The sequence below is a fragment of the Ictalurus furcatus genome, chromosome 8 (assembly GCF_023375685.1).
Source record: "Ictalurus furcatus strain D&B chromosome 8, Billie_1.0, whole genome shotgun sequence".
Lineage (NCBI taxonomy): Eukaryota > Metazoa > Chordata > Actinopteri > Siluriformes > Ictaluridae > Ictalurus > Ictalurus furcatus.
The window spans coordinates 8,679,842-8,697,232 of record NC_071262.1 but is presented as its reverse complement, the minus strand read 5'-3'; the positions used below and the strand labels follow the sequence as shown (position 1 = coordinate 8,697,232).

Sequence of the window (17,391 nt, the reverse complement as noted above, 5' to 3'; positions counted from 1 at the left end):
TGTCCGAGCTTCCATGTCAGTAAAAACTGCCGAGATCTTTTACAATTAACTTGTAAGAGAATTAAGCAACAATCATAACATGAACCAGTCCCCTACCTGAGCCTTGTAACCAGGTAACACAGTAAACATTGTGTCTCACTAATGACTCCCAGAGAGATCAACACACTCATATTCTCTCACAATTTCTCATCAATTCATGCTGGTTTCCTCAGTTCCACGACTTTCTAACTCCTTAAACTTCCAGAAGCAATTGGTGGGTTGAGACTAACACCTATCAAACTTCATGTACTGTATGAATTATAATACATATCTGATTATCAGCAATACTACATATTGATCTAATGCAGATAACAGTAGCTGAATCTCTGCAAGCTTCTGTTGTTATGGGAAATGTCGGAGGCTTGATTGTTGATTGATTGTACAGGTATGTGTGTGATCAGACTGATGGTGAGCTTGAACGTGACAGAGTTAGTGGACATTGTGTTTGCGGTGGCCATGTTTGGAGGCCAAGTTGTGTTCTGTGAGTGTGGCACCCATTCCACTGACATGACAATCAGAACAGTCATTACCTTTCCCATCAGTTTCACCATCATTACTGAATTATTCTTAGTAGTTACTAAATAATATGCTTTATGTTCAATTGTCATAGAGTTAAAACTTACATGTTTCAATGTACTTATTTAGCAGCAACCCCTGCCACATAGGAGAATCAGTGTATCACAGATAATCCATAACAGAGACTTAAACAATCCCATATGGAGTGAAATTCAGCTACGAACTCTGTAAGAGCTTTCTTGTAGTAGGTTTATTTCTACTCATCAGCTACTTGGCCAAACTGATAACGTCAATGTCATTTATCAGAGTCACATTAGGAATTCTACCCTGTCTGATAACAAGCAGCTTGGCTTTTACAGTGCTAATCACTACCTCATTTCCTCTGGCTGTGTTCATTCACAGAGTGGTAATTATACCAAGTCGATTGCAATACTCAGTACACCGTTGGTATGGTTATTAGCAGTAACACAAGTGGTCAGTAACTGCTTTGGAATTGAGAATATGTTGACTGATCAGGTGAAATGATTCCCGTAGGGCTCCTGCTGGAACATAACCAGCATGTTGACTCTATCTATAATCTATAACTATCTATAGACAAAGACAGCTAGCATGAAATTTGACCTGAAGTTTCATGTGTATACATGCGCACCAGGTGTCTTGGTATGAGTTATTGACTTATGGCCTGACATCTCCTTAATAGCCAGTTTGTCTTTGGCATCAGAAAGGTATTGTTGTTATTATTGTTGTAAAATTAAAAGGTTTTGAAGGTATCTCTATATATTTTCTGTCTTGTTCTCCTTCTGATACTGTAGTGATTTTAACTAAGCACTCTTCTCCCTGCACTGTTCATTATTTCCCCACTCTTACATACTTAATTCAACTGATGCGCTAATTTTCTAAACTTTTAATCAGGTGGAGGGAGGTGGAGGAGGTGTAAGTTCGTTCTAATAAGTCAGAGGTTTATATGCAGAAGATGGCATAATCCTGCCAGCAAAAGGAGAGAGAAAAGCAACCCAGTTCAGGCTCTCTGTGTGATCATATGACTGAATGTGATCACCGCTTCTACGCCAGATGATTATCCTCCTTTCACACATCCAATCTCATTCAATCAGCATTCTCCCACTCCATTGTGTGTGCCACACTCTCACCGCTGTTTACATTTGAAGTTAAAGCATGGGGCTGACCCTCTCACAGGTCTCAAGCTCTAAGGAAGTATGCATTAGTGCTTTTATGAATCTGGGACCAAATCATTGACATTAACCTGCCTGCTGGAAGCAGTGCTCATGAGGCAAACTTCCTGCTTAGTGGGGTAATGGAGTATGGCCAGTGCATTGCCCTCAGCAGGGAGATGAGAATGAAGAAAGCTGAGATGGGAGATCCTCTGTTCAGGAGGCATGATGGCCTGGAAAGGGGCAAGTCCCGTGTCGTTATATCATTCCCACACTGGGAGCAATGAGGGGGAGAAAGAAAGACATGAGCATGGCTGGGTTTAGCATTCTGGCCAGACTCAAATGGGAAAACATTCAACGAGGTCATAATGGAGGGTAACTTTTAGCAGGGGACCACCTTGCCTCTGACTCCTTTTATTGCTGATACAAATCAATCCAGCACACACTGTCTCTGCGTGTTATGTAGGAGCTGGAAATAAAAATTTGGGTAAAACTTTAAAATTTGTAAGCATCTTTTCAAATATTGATGTTACATGCAAGAACCAGATCACAATTAAGTATAGCTTCCCTCTACCACTAATCCCATCAGTCCTTGAACAGCTCAGAAAAGCCCAAATGTTCAAGTTGTATTTGCACAATGTGCACAACCTCATGCGCATCAAGAAAGACAAGGAATGAAAAACAATGTTTAGCAACACGTTCTGTCACTCTGAGTAGTGCATAATGCCATATGGGCTCACCTGTGTGCCTGCTGTCGTCCAGTGTCTTCTTAACGATGACATCCTGGTCTACTCACCATCCATGGAAACTCATGGAAACCATGTCAAGCAAGTGTCTCCACAAGAAACATCTTTATATCAAAGGTAAGAAATGTGGATTCCACGTCCCTCGAAGGTCATTTCTTGTTTACATCATCAGTGCAGAAGGAGTATTCATGTGCAAGGGACACTCAGTTCATGTCAAAATGTTTCTGTCCTTGTTTCTCTTTCTGACTTTAGACCATGGTGAGTGCTTGGGATGTAGTGCTGATATGTGGCTCCCCTCCTGCTTGTGTCAGACTGTCTCTCCTCAATCTGGAAAACTAAAGCTTACCCACGCAAACACAACGAGGGCCGAGTGGAGAGCTTCTATAACAGCAAGTGAGGCACAATCTGTGTTGATGACTTCACTCTGACTAATGCCCATGTGTTCTGTCGCCATCTAAGATTTGTGAATGCTATCAGTTGATCAAATAGTGCCAAGGATGGATTGGGCACAGGTTGGTGTAACAGATGTTTCCCTTTATGATTTTGAAATGAGGACACAGTAAGAGTATTGCATAATTTTATTTTTAAGTGTAAAGAAATATGCCTAGTGTGGTAAAAAATAAAATAGAGAATGACAAAAATAGAATTTTACATTTACATTTACATTTATTCACTTAGCGGACTCTTTTATCCAAAGCGACTTACAAATGAGAAAAATACAAGCAAAATTATAAGTTTTATAATCAGTAAAAAAAAAATTTAACTTGAACCAGTAATTGTTTGTAATCTCGGATAAATTGACTGATAGCACATTATTGTTGAATTCTTGAATCTGTTCTGCCCTGTCCCTGTTTCCACTTGGCTTGCAGTATTAGCATGTTCATTAATTGTGCTCCGCATCATGGTCTCTGCAGGTAAGATTTGGCTGGATAATGTAATATGCAGAGGCTCCGAAAGCAGATACTGAAGTTTGTTGATGGGCATAGACCTGAATGAAAATCTGAGACATTGGGATACATAGTACATTCAAACACAGTTCTTTATTTTTTATTTCTTTTTTTTTTCTTTTTTTACTTAATGGTTTGATAATTTGATTAAAAGACTCTCTCTCTCCCTCTCTTTTATTTGTTTCATGCTTCTTTTCCATGTTTCCTCAGCTGACTTTATAGGATGGGATTCTTGATGTACAAGAAGTGTAGGGTAGCACAGGGAGAATGGTATTTGCTAGTGCAAGCTGTGATGTACAAGAAGTGATAGTTTCCTGTTTTGCTTTGTCCTGGACTTCCTACATGACCGGCACTCATTGCTGCCTGAGCACTTCACTTCCCTGAGCACAAATGCCTGCAGCATGAGGCCAAGCACTTCCAGCTGAATGAGCTGTTGTGAGGCTTCTGGGGCCACCACGTATTGCCCAGCTTGCTCAATGATGAGCGCTGCAACAGTGACATTGAGGAGAGCTCTCAGAACAGCAAGCTGCCTGAATGCACCCCAAACCTGGAAAAGAGGTCAGGGTTCATAACCCTTGGCTACCGTATACCACAGTGAGGGATAAACAAGTAGATGCCAAGTTCAGTGTTTGGCAAGGATCATGGAGTGTGGACACATCCCCCTGACCAAAAAGGTATTCAGTGAATGTCTGAACAAGACCTATAAGCTAGACCGGCGACCCAAGAAGTACACTTCTTCCTGAGTACACCTCTACCTGAAGTTCACCTACCTAGACTGTTGGATGTGTATTGGATAAGAAAAAAAACACAAGGCAGACAAAGCATAAGAAATAATTAATTTTATTGAGGATAAACTGGACTGGTGGGAGAATAATCAGTAGGAAAGGGGAGCTGACGGTATGGTGTGTGGCCAGGGGAAAAATCAGGGCTGCCTTTGACAGAGTGACTGAGACCAGCTTTCACATGGTGGCTTGCCAATTCCACAGGGACATCTGCCTTTGTTAACCACTATACAAACACAATAAGATTTGGAGTAACTACACTGAGGAAATTTTTTGTAGTAAGTAACAGAAATCCTTCTGTCTAACATCAGTGTCTCTCTCTTCCTCTCTTATTCAGTCACTTTTTCAACCCTTTTCACAAATATCTTTTTGCTCCTTTATAGAGAGAAATCATTCTGTCTAACCTCTCTCCATTGTGCCTATCTTGCTTTATTTTTTTTCTCAGATATTTCTCACATAATTTGGCCTTGTATCTACATTAATTCATTCAAGCCTGTGGCATCAAGGGCTTAAATTATCAAACACATTTGTATATACTGTAGTGAATATACAGTCACCTCTGAAACTATTGGAACGGCAAGGCCAGTTAATTTGTTTTTGCTATACACCAAGGACATTTGGGTTTGAGATCAAAAGATGGATATGAGATGAGAGTTTAGGATTTCAGCTTTTATTTCCTGTTATTTACATCTATGTGTTAAACAACATAAAATATAGAACCTTTTGTATCAGACCACTCAATTTGTAGGTGAGCAAAAGTATAGGAACAGATACAGTATCTCACAAAAGTGAGTACACCCCTCACATTTTTGTAAATATTTGATTATATCTTTTAATGTGACAACACTGAAGAAATGACACTTTGCTACAATGTAAAGTAGTGAGTGTACAGCTTGTATAACAGTGTACATTTGCTGTCCCCTCAAAATAACTCAACACACAGCCATTAATGTCTAAACCGCTGGCAACAAAAGTGAGTACACCCCTAAGTGAAAATGTTTAAATTGGGCCCTTAGCCTCCCATCTATGTCTGTGCAGCACACTATTTACTATACTGGTATGCTGTTCTGGACAAAGGTGGTGTATTGTTTTCTCCACAGTAGAGGTATTTAGCATGGTATGCAGTTAAAGCAGAGTTGAGTAACAGGTATGAAGTGCACAATAGAGCAGGTACATGCTGGTGTAATGTTCAAGTGCTTGTCATTCATAACCTACTCAAGACTACTTTTTGCAGCTTTTGTGCAGGTTCAGTGAGACACACAACACACAGTTTTCTTTTACCTCTCATATTTCTTCATGTTTATATTGACCTGCATCCTCACAATTTTTTAATGAAAAAGGAAAAATTTATTAATTCATTCACTCATTCATTCATTCATACATTCATACATACATACATACATACATACATACGTACAACCTATACAGAAAAAAAGTTGGGACAGTATGGAAAATGCTTTTAAAAAAACAAAGAGGATTGATTTGTAAATACACTTTGACTAGCATAGTTTTTTGAAGATAAAAGTGTAGTGAGGCAATCGTCTAATCATAGTATATAAGGAGCCTCCAAAAAAGGCCTAGTTCTTCAAGTGCAAGGATGGATTGAGGCTCGCCAAATCTGCCAACAGATGAGTCAGTGAATAATCCAACACTTTGAGAATAACATTCCTCAAAGACAAATTGGTAGATTTTTGGGCATTTCACCTTCTACAGTGCACAATATAATTTAAAAGATTATTTAAAAGATTATCTCAAGGAATACAGTCAAATCTCAGTGCGTAAAGGGAAAGGCCGAAAACCACTTCTGAATGCGCGTGATTTCTGATCCTTCAAACATCACTGTCTTAAAAACCGTCATGAGTCTGTAATAGATATCCTGACATGGGCTCGGGAATACTTTGGTAAACCTTTGTGAGTCAATACCATTCGCCACTGCATCCACATATGCAAGTTAATGCTTTACTATGCAAAGCAGAAGCCATACATCAACACTGTCCAGAAGCGCACCCCCTTCTCTGGGCTCGGTCTCATCAGATGGACAGTAGCACAGTGGAATCATGTTTTGTGGTCCGACAAGTCAACATTTCAAATAGTTTCTGGACAAAACGGCCATTGTGTAATATTTTGAGATACTGGATTTTTGATTTCCATGAGCTGTAAGCCGTAATCATCCATATTAAAATAAAAAAAAGGCTTGAAATATTTCGCCTTATGTGTAATGAATGTAGAATATATGAAAGTTCCACATTTTGAATTAAATTATGGGAAAAAATTTACTTTTCTATGATATTCTGATAATGATATTCTATACACTTTTTGGAGTGTGATGCAGTCATCAGATTTTAAATGATAAATAACATTTAAAAAAATTAATTAAATGCACAAAGTTAAAGATCAAATAATGTGTTAATAATGTGTTCTCAATATAGTATGGGGTGAACTGAATTTTTTAAATGACTCTTTTTGGTTTTTGCATTTTCCATACTGTCCCAACTTTTTCAGAATTGGGGTTGTACTTAGTTGAAGCACCTTTAGATTTTATCACAGCATTCAATCTTTTGGGTAAGAGTCAATCAGTTTGGTACAGCTTGATGTAGCAATATTTTTGCCATTCTTCCTTGCAAAAGCACCCTAACTCTGTCAAATTGATTGTATTGAGGTCTGGTCAGCCATTCCAAACCCTTGATCTTGTTTTGGTGAAGCCATTTTTTTGTTGATCTGGAGGGTTGCTTTGGGTCATTGTCAAGATGAAAGGTGAAATTCCTGTTCATTGTAAGAGTTTTAGAAGAAGCCTTAAGGTTTTGCACAATTGACAGGTATTTGGATCTATTCATTATTCCCTTCACCCTGATTAAAGCCCCAGTTCCAGCTGAAGAAAAACGGTCCCAAAAGTATGATGCTGCCACCACCATGCTTCCCCATGGGGATGGTGTTCTTTTGGTGATGTGCTTTGTTTTTGTGTGACACAAAACAAATCTTTTGGTGTTATAGCCAAAAAGTTCAACTTTGGTCTCATCAGACAATAACACGTTATTCCACACAGTTTTGGGAGATTGGATGTATTTTTATTTATTTATTTCTGGTTAACAAAGGCTTCCATCTTGCCACCCTACCCCATAGCCCAGAGATATGAATAATTTGGGAGATTGTTGTCACGTGTAGGGAGCAACCAGTACTTGCCAGAAGTTGCTGCAATTCTTTTAATGTTGCTCTAGGCCTCTTGGCAGCCTCCCTGACCAGTTTTCTCCTGATCTCATTAATTTTAGAGTAAGGACCTATTCTTAGTAGTGTCACTGTCGTGCCATATTTTCTACACTTGTTGATTATTGTCTTTACAGTGTTCCGATGCCTTGGACATTTTTTGTAAACCTCCTGATATTTTTCAACAACGAGATCCTGTACCTGCTTTGTAAGCTCTTTGCAGTCCATGGCTTTTCCAGATAGATGTTACCAAAATCCTGTTGGAGCAGTGGTACTTTATTTGGGTGTAATCCCTCACTTTAACTGATGGAAGGTGTATACTAATTAATTTGTAACATGAGTCTGAATGTGATTGGTTGATTCTGAGCATATCCACGTTCCCATTTATAAAAGGGTGTGCATATTTATGCAAGCTGGGTATTGGAAGTTTTTTGTTTTCCTTCCCCAAAACATTTCTTACTGTTTGTCAGTTTATATTTATATGTTCATTAAAAAAAAAAAATTACACCACAAAAGTGTTTTACGTTTTAACAGGGGTGTGTAGACAGAAAGAATTTGTGTCAGAAACAAATCCCGACAGCAATCAGTGACTGCCTCATTATAAATATATTTATAGTAGCTTGGAGACATGGTGATAATAAGTGACAGAGTGGAATGATGTGAGAGTTGATGAAGGTCACTGGATCAGTTGGCATACACTTGCAAGCCCTGTTGTGTTTTTTCCACAACAGAAAATGTTCCGTGCTTGTTTTTATACACCATCATGTTATTTAGTTATGACTGTGTCTGTTTAAAGGTCAACACTAAAGCAGAGACAGCTGGCAGGTGGAGTCCTAGGGGGCAGTATCCCTTCAGCAAGTTGATTTTAAGCTCCTTGATCAGTTACAAGCAACAACAAACAGACAGGAAAGAATAATAGACATTAACAAAATAAAGACAAAATAACAGTTAGCAAAATCCCTGTTTGAAATTAATTTCTTCTTAGGATTATTAGAACCATTTTACTGTTCTTCATTCTATAAATTTATCATATACAATTCTTCAACTCACTAAAATATCCCACAGATTATTATTTTTTTAATCTCCAAACATGTTTACCATGATTGTTTTGTTTTGTTTTCCAGTTATTCCAGATCTAATACATCAAATGAAAACTTGGACAAATTAAACCCCCTGTCTAGGTTTGATCGTGTTTTATCTATTGTTTTTGTCTTCAGCTTCTGGCCAACGAGATCGGTGTTGTTTCAACACAGATCACCAAAGCAGACAAAGCTGAGCACATCAAAAGAAAGACACACAGTTTCCCACACCACACACCGGGGTAAGTACAGGTTCAGTTGGGAGAAACTGGATAGAGTACTGAAACTGTACTGAAATTTATGAGCTAAGATATTGTATACTGAGTAAAGCTTTTATACAGTGTACACACTCAGTGGCGAAAACTTTTTATTATAAAACATACTGTTTTCCCACATAGATTTGGGGGCCGGACCTCGTACTGTGGTACAGGGTTTTCTGGGCTCGAGCGCTGGGGCAGAGGATCCTAGAGTGGTGCGGATGGCACATCAGATGAAGGAAGTGCTACCAGATGTCCCCCTGAGTGTTATCACTAGAGATCTGTGTAAGACACCTTTAGTATTCCTCACAACAGCAGTCAAATAGCTGCACTAATCCCAACAAAAAGCTATAATCCACTCTATGATTCTCTAACTTACGGTTTATACTGGGTTTTTTTTTTTAACTACATTTTTCATTGTGCATTTCAATAAGAATTCCATGTTTTCTCTTGCATGATGGTCTCTTATGTCCAGTTAGTGCAATAAACTGTGTAGATACAACTATTACCTGCAGAAGCTGCACCATCAGGCCCATCACAACCTTTAACCTCCACCACTCCTTTTGTTGCTGCTTCATCACCGACTCACACTTCACATGACCTCACACTGCCACATCAGTCTATGTCAATATACTAACAAGGATTAGAAATGTTACAGGAATGAAAATGAAAACTGAAAATGGACTACATTTTTAATTGAGTGTAATTGAAAATGCAGACATCATCACTCTAAATTGTTCCACAGTTAACGTTATTTTCAGTGCTTAATGAGTTAATAACTTTAGCTTTCAATACCAGTCTGATTTGAAGAAAGTATATCCCAAATATTTTTGCAATAAGGCTAAAATAATTTGTTACTTAATTCACACCTGACTACATAAAGACATGACATTAGACAGACACGATAACAGGGTTTTCATAGATGGGATGATGGCAGGAAAATCTGTGTAGAAAACATTTTTTTCTACAAGCCACAATCAAACTGCAAACAAAAGGGATGCTCAAGTGAACAAAATAAGTACATGAACTATAATACGTAAAGAATATGTAAAAATAAATAAATAAATAAATAAATAAATAAAATTATAAATCATTATTATTAACCATTCTTTTTTTTGTTCTAACTGGTTTCCAACTCAAGAGGGGGCAAGAAATGCTGGAGCAAGAACCCAAAATATTGTTTCCTTTCAGAACAAACCATGAATGAAAAATAAACTAATCCCTGTATAGTAATTTTATCAGGACTTCTTTATCATCAGCAATCTAGACACATATATTCACAGACATGCTTGGTGTTTATATCATATTGGAATATGCATTGACTGGTTCACATGTGTTAAGATTAATGTGTATAGTCCAGTCATTTTGTCTAATGAATAAGAAAAGTACTATTTGTATATTGTAACATTTCATTAGGTTGATCTTGTTCATTGAAAATATTTAGATGGTCAGTTTTCTTGTAGGAACTCATTATACAATATGTATTTGTATAAAAACTACACATCAGCATAGAAATCTTGTGAATGCAGTTCATGTTTGAAAGCATTTTTCTGAGATTCAGAACACAGGCAAGCAGCAGCACATACTCAGCAATGCAGACTGGCAGGTTACCAGTGAGCATTCCTAGTTATCATAAAGCAAAGAAGAAATATATTTCTAAGAGGAAGTGTATGTATGAAAATTTGAGAAAGATGGCCTGGATCAAATCAAACAAATTGCTCAAGTTAATTGAGGGACAGTTAATTGGAGTTCACACAATGATCCTAAAACAAGGAAAAGAAAGAATTACACTTACTTTACCTGCAGCATTTGTATTCAGCAAACGTACAGAAAGAAGGGATGGAAATAAGAGGTTTGGAATCAGTTGACTTCAATGGATTTTTATTAATCCTCTTGCATGGCAATCATGCATGTCTTTTTACTTATTTCTCTGCGAAAGAAAAAATATTATTTTGGTAAACAGTTTGTACTACACCCGAGTACCAGTGAAACATCTCATATTATTTTTTTTATGAAGTTTACATTTAGAAAGCAGTAGCTTGGCATTGGGTGGTACTGAACAAAACCCAGTTTGGCGTTATGGTGTAAGGATATTTGTAGATTCAATATCAGACATTAATGATCATTTATACATGAAAAATCTTGTTTTATTTTGTCTCAGAAGTGTCCATGTTGAACATGTTAAACATTATGTTTTGAATAGTGTGGAGACATGGAGATATTTTAAGTATTTTTAAATCTTGAACATTGAAAATAGTTTAAATGTATTTAAAAAATGATATTTCTTGGAGCCAGAGTCTTATATTCTTCAGTTTTTTGCTGCAGAACACATTAGGTCCAAGCTGACATTATTTACAAGCTACTTATTTTTTGACTTTGGATTAAACCTAACACAAGTGACCAGTCGAACATGACAGAAGAACTCAATAATAAATGTAATAACTTTGATAATAATGGATGGTGATGTGCACCGCTGTAAATAACTTTAAACCCCCTGGCTATGTTTCAGGGACCCTCTGAATGTTTTTTTTTTTTTTTTTTTTTTTTTTTTTACCGCTGAGGAGAACCGTTATAAACTCCAACTGACCTGTAAAATAAAGACAAGCATTTAAAAAAAAAATAAAAAATTGGTTGCAACAATATCTGCCAATCACAATTGAGTGTACGCTGCATCAGCCAATAGTCATAGATTTCTCGGTGGCCTCGCGACAAGCCTCCACCAATTAAATCGTCGGGGAGGCGGGCGCATGACATAACGTGACCAATGGGAACGCTTTGGCTATTTCAGCAGACCGAATAAATAGAAGTACTTCTCAAATTACAGTTTCATTGTCGTAGTGTAGAGTCAGACGAGATTTCTTTCAGTTGCGTTATTTGTTTTACAGCGTGCAGAATGAGGGAAATTGTTCATTTGCAAGCAGGACAGTGCGGTAACCAAATTGGTGCCAAGGTAAGACGTGAAAGATTGTCTTTTCAACACACATTCACAGGTTTTCATTTCCTGTCTCCCAGACTGTGTGAAGGCCTCAGGCTGTTTGAGCTCCTGTTGATTGTTTAATAGTCCCATTCGTTTTAACAGTTGTCTTTTTATTAGCTTATATAACAACTTATTTTCATATTTTTGTATCACAGGCTCAGTTATAACTTTTTATAACTTAAAAAAAAAACAAACAAATGCAGCAACTATACTGTTAACCATCGGGCTTAGTAAACCACATTTGGTAAATGTTGATGTGAAGCCCAAATGTCTGTGAGCCGTTAATATTTTAGACCTTTTCCCCTACGAGCGAGTTTCTGTGAATGAACTAACGGCTAAACAATGCAGCTGCTGAAGGGTGTGGCCGGTGCGCGCGCGCCCTGCAGCTAACATGGCCGGTTGTATCTGGTTAGGATCATGGAAAGCTCTCTCAGCGGCCAAAAACTTCACTCGTTCTTTGTCCGAATAACAAAAGGTTAAACTTTATTGCCTATATATTATTGTTTTGTTTTTTTTAATTATTATTTTTAAAGTCATCGTAAAGGTTTTGACCGACCAGCCTGCGTCGGCGGTTTAAAATGGCTTTATATACTTGTCTGTCTCTCTCTCGCCCTCCGTTGGAGCAGCGTGTCAGATTGATGTTTGAAGTTGTGATTTGAGTGAAGCTTGTTCTGTTTTCCTGTCAGTCTGCTTTCTTTTGTGTTTAAGCTTTTGAAGTAAAACTAGTTATTTGTCATTGTTTACAAAACAACACACTTTTGTGTGCTCTCAGTTCTGGGAAGTCATAAGTGACGAGCATGGGATTGACCCTACAGGCAGTTACCATGGTGACAGTGATCTTCAACTTGATAGAATTAATGTATACTACAATGAAGCTACAGGTGAGGTATTTCAGGGTTATGTACTTTTAAAAAAATTTTTTTTAAAGTTTTTAAAAATAACCTTTTTTTTTTTAATACACATATAATGCATATTCTGTAATTTTTGTTCATTTTTGGATCCTTACAGGTGGCAAGTATGTCCCCCGTGCTGTTCTGGTAGATTTGGAGCCAGGTACCATGGACTCGGTGAGGTCTGGACCTTTTGGGCAAATTTTCAGGCCTGACAACTTTGTTTTTGGTAATTTTTACACAGCACTCTATAACTGCATACAGATGCAAAGCAGTAAATCAGTCATATCTGTCTTGTGCCTCATTTTGATTTGCCTGCTGTTTCCTGCTAGCTGTAACTCTGCATGTAATCAACACTTCTCCACAGGCCAGAGTGGTGCTGGTAATAACTGGGCCAAGGGCCACTACACAGAAGGTGCTGAGCTGGTGGACTCTGTCCTGGATGTGGTGCGAAAGGAGGCAGAGAGTTGCGACTGCCTCCAGGGCTTCCAGCTCACTCACTCGCTGGGTGGTGGTACTGGCTCGGGCATGGGCACCCTGCTCATCAGCAAAATCCGTGAGGAGTACCCTGACCGCATTATGAACACCTTCAGCGTTGTCCCCTCACCCAAAGTCTCGGATACAGTGGTGGAGCCTTATAATGCCACACTGTCTGTGCACCAGCTGGTAGAGAACACAGACGAGACATATTGTATAGACAACGAAGCCCTGTATGACATCTGTTTCCGCACCCTCAAGCTCACAACACCAACCTATGGTGACTTGAACCACTTGGTCTCTGCCACCATGAGTGGAGTCACAACATGTCTGAGGTTCCCTGGGCAGCTCAATGCTGACCTGCGCAAACTGGCTGTCAACATGGTGCCCTTCCCCCGTCTGCACTTCTTTATGCCAGGTTTTGCCCCACTGACTAGCAGGGGTAGCCAGCAATACCGTGCTCTCACTGTGCCTGAATTAACCCAGCAGATGTTCGATGCCAAGAACATGATGGCCGCTTGTGACCCACGCCACGGCCGGTACCTCACGGTGGCTGCTGTTTTCCGTGGCCGCATGTCCATGAAGGAGGTGGATGAGCAGATGCTCAATGTGCAGAACAAAAACAGCAGCTACTTTGTTGAATGGATCCCCAACAACGTGAAGACAGCTGTGTGTGACATCCCACCCCGTGGCCTGAAGATGGCCGCCACCTTCATTGGGAACAGCACTGCTATCCAGGAGCTGTTCAAGCGCATCTCGGAGCAGTTCACGGCCATGTTCAGACGCAAGGCTTTCCTGCACTGGTACACAGGTGAGGGTATGGATGAAATGGAGTTCACAGAGGCTGAGAGCAACATGAATGACCTGGTTTCAGAGTACCAGCAGTACCAGGATGCAACTGCTGAAGATGAAGGAGAGTTTGAGGAGGAGGGAGAAGAGGAGCTGGCTTAAATATATTGTCAGTAACTTTCCATGTTCTGTTCACATGTTTGCTTTTTTCTGTTTACATGTTTGTTTTTCCATGTTTTTCTGTTCCTTTCTTCCCTGGTTGAGTTGTTTGTCGAGTTGTTTCTCAGATTCTTTGTTCCTCAATTTTGTTTCTTCCAACTTTGTTTAATATTAGTAAAACATGCAATTTATAATCATGGTCTCAGGGTATTTCTTGCAGTGAATCTTAATACAATTCTTATTTTCCTATTAAAACCAATATGATTCTGTTCTAATGGTAGACTTGTTGAATTGGCCTTTGCTAACTATTTTAAGGAGTGAAGGTCTTTCTCACTTATAATTTTGGTGTACCACCAAATACAGTGTTCAGTTAGGTATCTTAGTGTGACTAACTACAGTAATCTCATTGCACAATTTTGAAAAGACTGACTACTGTTACCTATAGCACTATTTAGCTACTTGTGTTGCACCAAAGTGGTTTTAATAGCTTAATTCTGCCTTTCTGTTTATCCATAAAGAACTAGGGGCCCATTGTGTGCTTAAGTTTGAGGTTTCTTCCAGATGATGCATATTAAAAATTGGACAACTACCAAGAACAAGCCAGAAACAGCAGGTTTTAAGAAAACTGCCTTCAGTTGTGCAGTCATGGGTTAGTGTGCCCAAAGTGGATTATGGGTTTGAGTTAAGAATTGTCTGGCTTTGTGTAGTATGCCTTGAATTGCACAAGATTACTTACATGGACTCACTTGTCTGGACTTGGGTTTAAATACTACGGAAGCCTTAAGTGGCCATGCATTATTGCGCTTTTTTTTTCTTTTTCTCTTTTCTCGTGATCGTGGTTTAATTTTCCTGTGCACTGGACATCATCCCAATTGGGATGGGGTTTTGAATGGGGTTCTTGGGGTTAAATGCCTGAAATAAGATCTTGGGTTAACACAAGCTATATATGTTCCCGTTTACCCCACTCAAGATTTTTTAAAAAGCTTTTACGTGTCTTGAAAAAGACGGTCGCTAACAAGTGGCTAAATGGGAGTACAGAGGTTGTCAGGGACATTAAACATCACACCGAACAGGAAAATGTTCTATTACAGCCTCGTTGTGTTTATACTCGCACTCTTGCAACTCAACTTGTAGATTTATCAATTTATAGTATTTTCCAATTGCGTTGTTTTTTTTGTAAATAAAGCTCGAAAGAGTTGCCGGAAGCGTAGCGGTGGTGACGTTGAAGTCATGCGACCGTGGTGTAGTATGTTTATAGCCTAAAATGAGCTTTTTACTTCTGGGAAGTGTATAGACTTCAAAAATCTTATGAATCTTATCTTAATGAACGAAACGTGAGAATCATAAACTTGTTGGTCACAGAGTTTTTCTGCTATAATCCAAAAGCCAAAGGAAAAAATCCTATTGGCTTTTTGTTTAAGGAACCAGGGTGATCCTAACTCCTGGGGTGCCCTAATAAAATACCTCTTCGCTGCAGGATTGACGATTTACACATTAGTATCCGACACTTGAGAAGGGGGACACCCCTCTCTTTTAATGTGGAGATCACGTCCATCTCTACAGCGGGCAATTATTACATTTATGATGGCGAAGATGCCAACGTGCATGTAACACGAGGGTGTAGATTTGCATATGGACGGTAGGGACATGTCCCTATCAATATTTTGGGAGGGCAGAATTGTCTCTACCAATATTTGCGCGAACTCGTTCGCATTATCTTTGGAGTGAAGTCATGTACATTCCATAGCATACTCTCCCAGAAGCTCCAGGATGTAGGTATGCTAGCATTTGATTGGCTGAAAGGGAGGGGGCGGGGCTATCTGAAGGCTCACCTTACGTGCAAATATCGAGCTGTCAGTGTAGAGTACAGACACGGAGGCGTGGTTATGAAGGCTGTCAGTCCATACCTCAAGCATGGGCGAAAAATGTAGTCTTTCAGATGACTTTACTCCCTTTCCTCTATTGTCTGCACGGCACAGCACACATAAAGTATTTTCCCCATGCCAACACGTTTTGTACTTTGTAGATATCATGCCACAAAAAAAACAAAACGACGAGACATCAGGAGCTTTTTCCCCACACAAAGCGATATAATAGGTAGTAAACTAACTGTCCAGTAGCCACATTGATTTAAAATGAAAACCTGTTAGCGACCAAACGTCACCAGCCTTGCACTGCGGAAAGTAATGTCACCTGATGTTAGGTAACCGTGTTAGCTAGCGTTAACTAGCAAGCTGACCCTGCCTTCTGTCATCTGCAGGCTAGCAGTCAGGTTGCTAGCTGGAACATAAAATAGGTGTGTATATGAAATTATGTGGAGTTGAATTTTAGTCTAGAAATCCCATGAAAATGTCATAATTTAATGAATGAGTTTGTATGCAGGAAACACAGCAGCAGGCTGAAGTAGAGCAGGATGAAACGGCTGCATCTTCAGGGTTTCAGGTGAGGTCCTAATTATGAATTACATTTGGAATTGTAGGGAGGAATCAGCATTAAAGTCAGTCTTTAGGATGTTCAGCAAATATACAGTATAACCTTTTGAAAGTCAACATATTGATCATGAGTTTGTTTTGAAAAAATCTTACATCAAAACAACATAAGATCCTATTCACTCTATATTAACATTTCCCTCAAAAATAAATGGGATCCAAAGTTTAACTATATGTTTATGTATCTTCACCAATGCATAATTTTATTACAATAGGAAACTCAGAAATCAAGTAGGCCTAAAGATGCCGTAGGGCAGATTGAGGGAGAAGCAGCTGGACCTTCAGGGATTCAGGTGAGGTCTTAAAATGATACTGTGATTAAACATAGGCCTATATGAAGAGTTCATTTGCAAAAACAGATATCCACCATTTTAATTCATTTTCATAAATAATTTTTTAAACTGTGCATTCCAGGAAATATCAATCAAACTGCAGTTGGGTTGTTTTAATTAAGTGAAAATAAATGTAATCAAAACAACCCAACTCTTCATATGCTATTATGGATTAATTGTAAATGACCAATTTACATGTATTGTAAGTACCATAGTCTGCCTATTTTAATGTTAACTTAGTTGCAAGTTATTATAACACAGGATGGAAAAGAATAATTTGCAAATGTTGGTACAGAACAGGTTAAGTTTAGTTTTCTCTTTAGGAGACAGTCAGTGTGAGTGAGGATGATCCTGAAGCAGGTCAATGTGTAGCAGTGTCATGGACATGGGGAGTAAGCCATACCAGCCTGATCTAAAATTCATCGAAGTACAGCAACTTCCAAACAAGATTTTGTGGTTTCAGGCGAACTGGTACAGTCAGTATTCATGGCTTCACTACAGACCAACACTGAAAAAGGTTCTTTGTTTTGAGTGTGTCAAAG

At 38.8% G+C, this 17,391-nt stretch overlaps 1 protein-coding gene and 1 pseudogene across 1 annotated transcript; both read left to right on the top strand.

Moving 5' to 3' along the window:
- The first annotated feature begins 1,867 nt into the window (after positions 1 to 1,867).
- Positions 1,868 to 9,336, top strand: LOC128611267 (BTB/POZ domain-containing protein KCTD8-like; annotated as a pseudogene).
- Positions 9,337 to 11,548: 2,212 nt separating this feature from the next.
- tubb4b (tubulin, beta 4B class IVb) lies at positions 11,549 to 14,222 on the top strand. Its single transcript, XM_053630523.1, has 4 exons — positions 11,549 to 11,686; positions 12,486 to 12,594; positions 12,722 to 12,832; positions 12,971 to 14,222. Exons 1-4 carry the CDS (start codon positions 11,630 to 11,632, stop codon positions 14,029 to 14,031), a joined length of 1,338 nt encoding a protein of 445 aa, XP_053486498.1. The 5' UTR covers positions 11,549 to 11,629; the 3' UTR covers positions 14,032 to 14,222.
- Positions 14,223 to 17,391: the final 3,169 nt, after the last annotated feature.

Bases quoted from the DNA above. Each gene is read 5' to 3' on its own strand.
- tubb4b (XM_053630523.1), top strand. From the start codon at position 11,630: ATGAGGGAAATTGTTCATTTGCAAGCAGGACAGTGCGGTAACCAAATT. The intron at 12,595-12,721 runs GTGAGGTATTTC...GGATCCTTACAG, and splicing joins ATACTACAATGAAGCTACAG to GTGGCAAGTATGTCCCCCGT. The intron at 12,833-12,970 runs GTAATTTTTACA...ACTTCTCCACAG, and splicing joins GCCTGACAACTTTGTTTTTG to GCCAGAGTGGTGCTGGTAAT.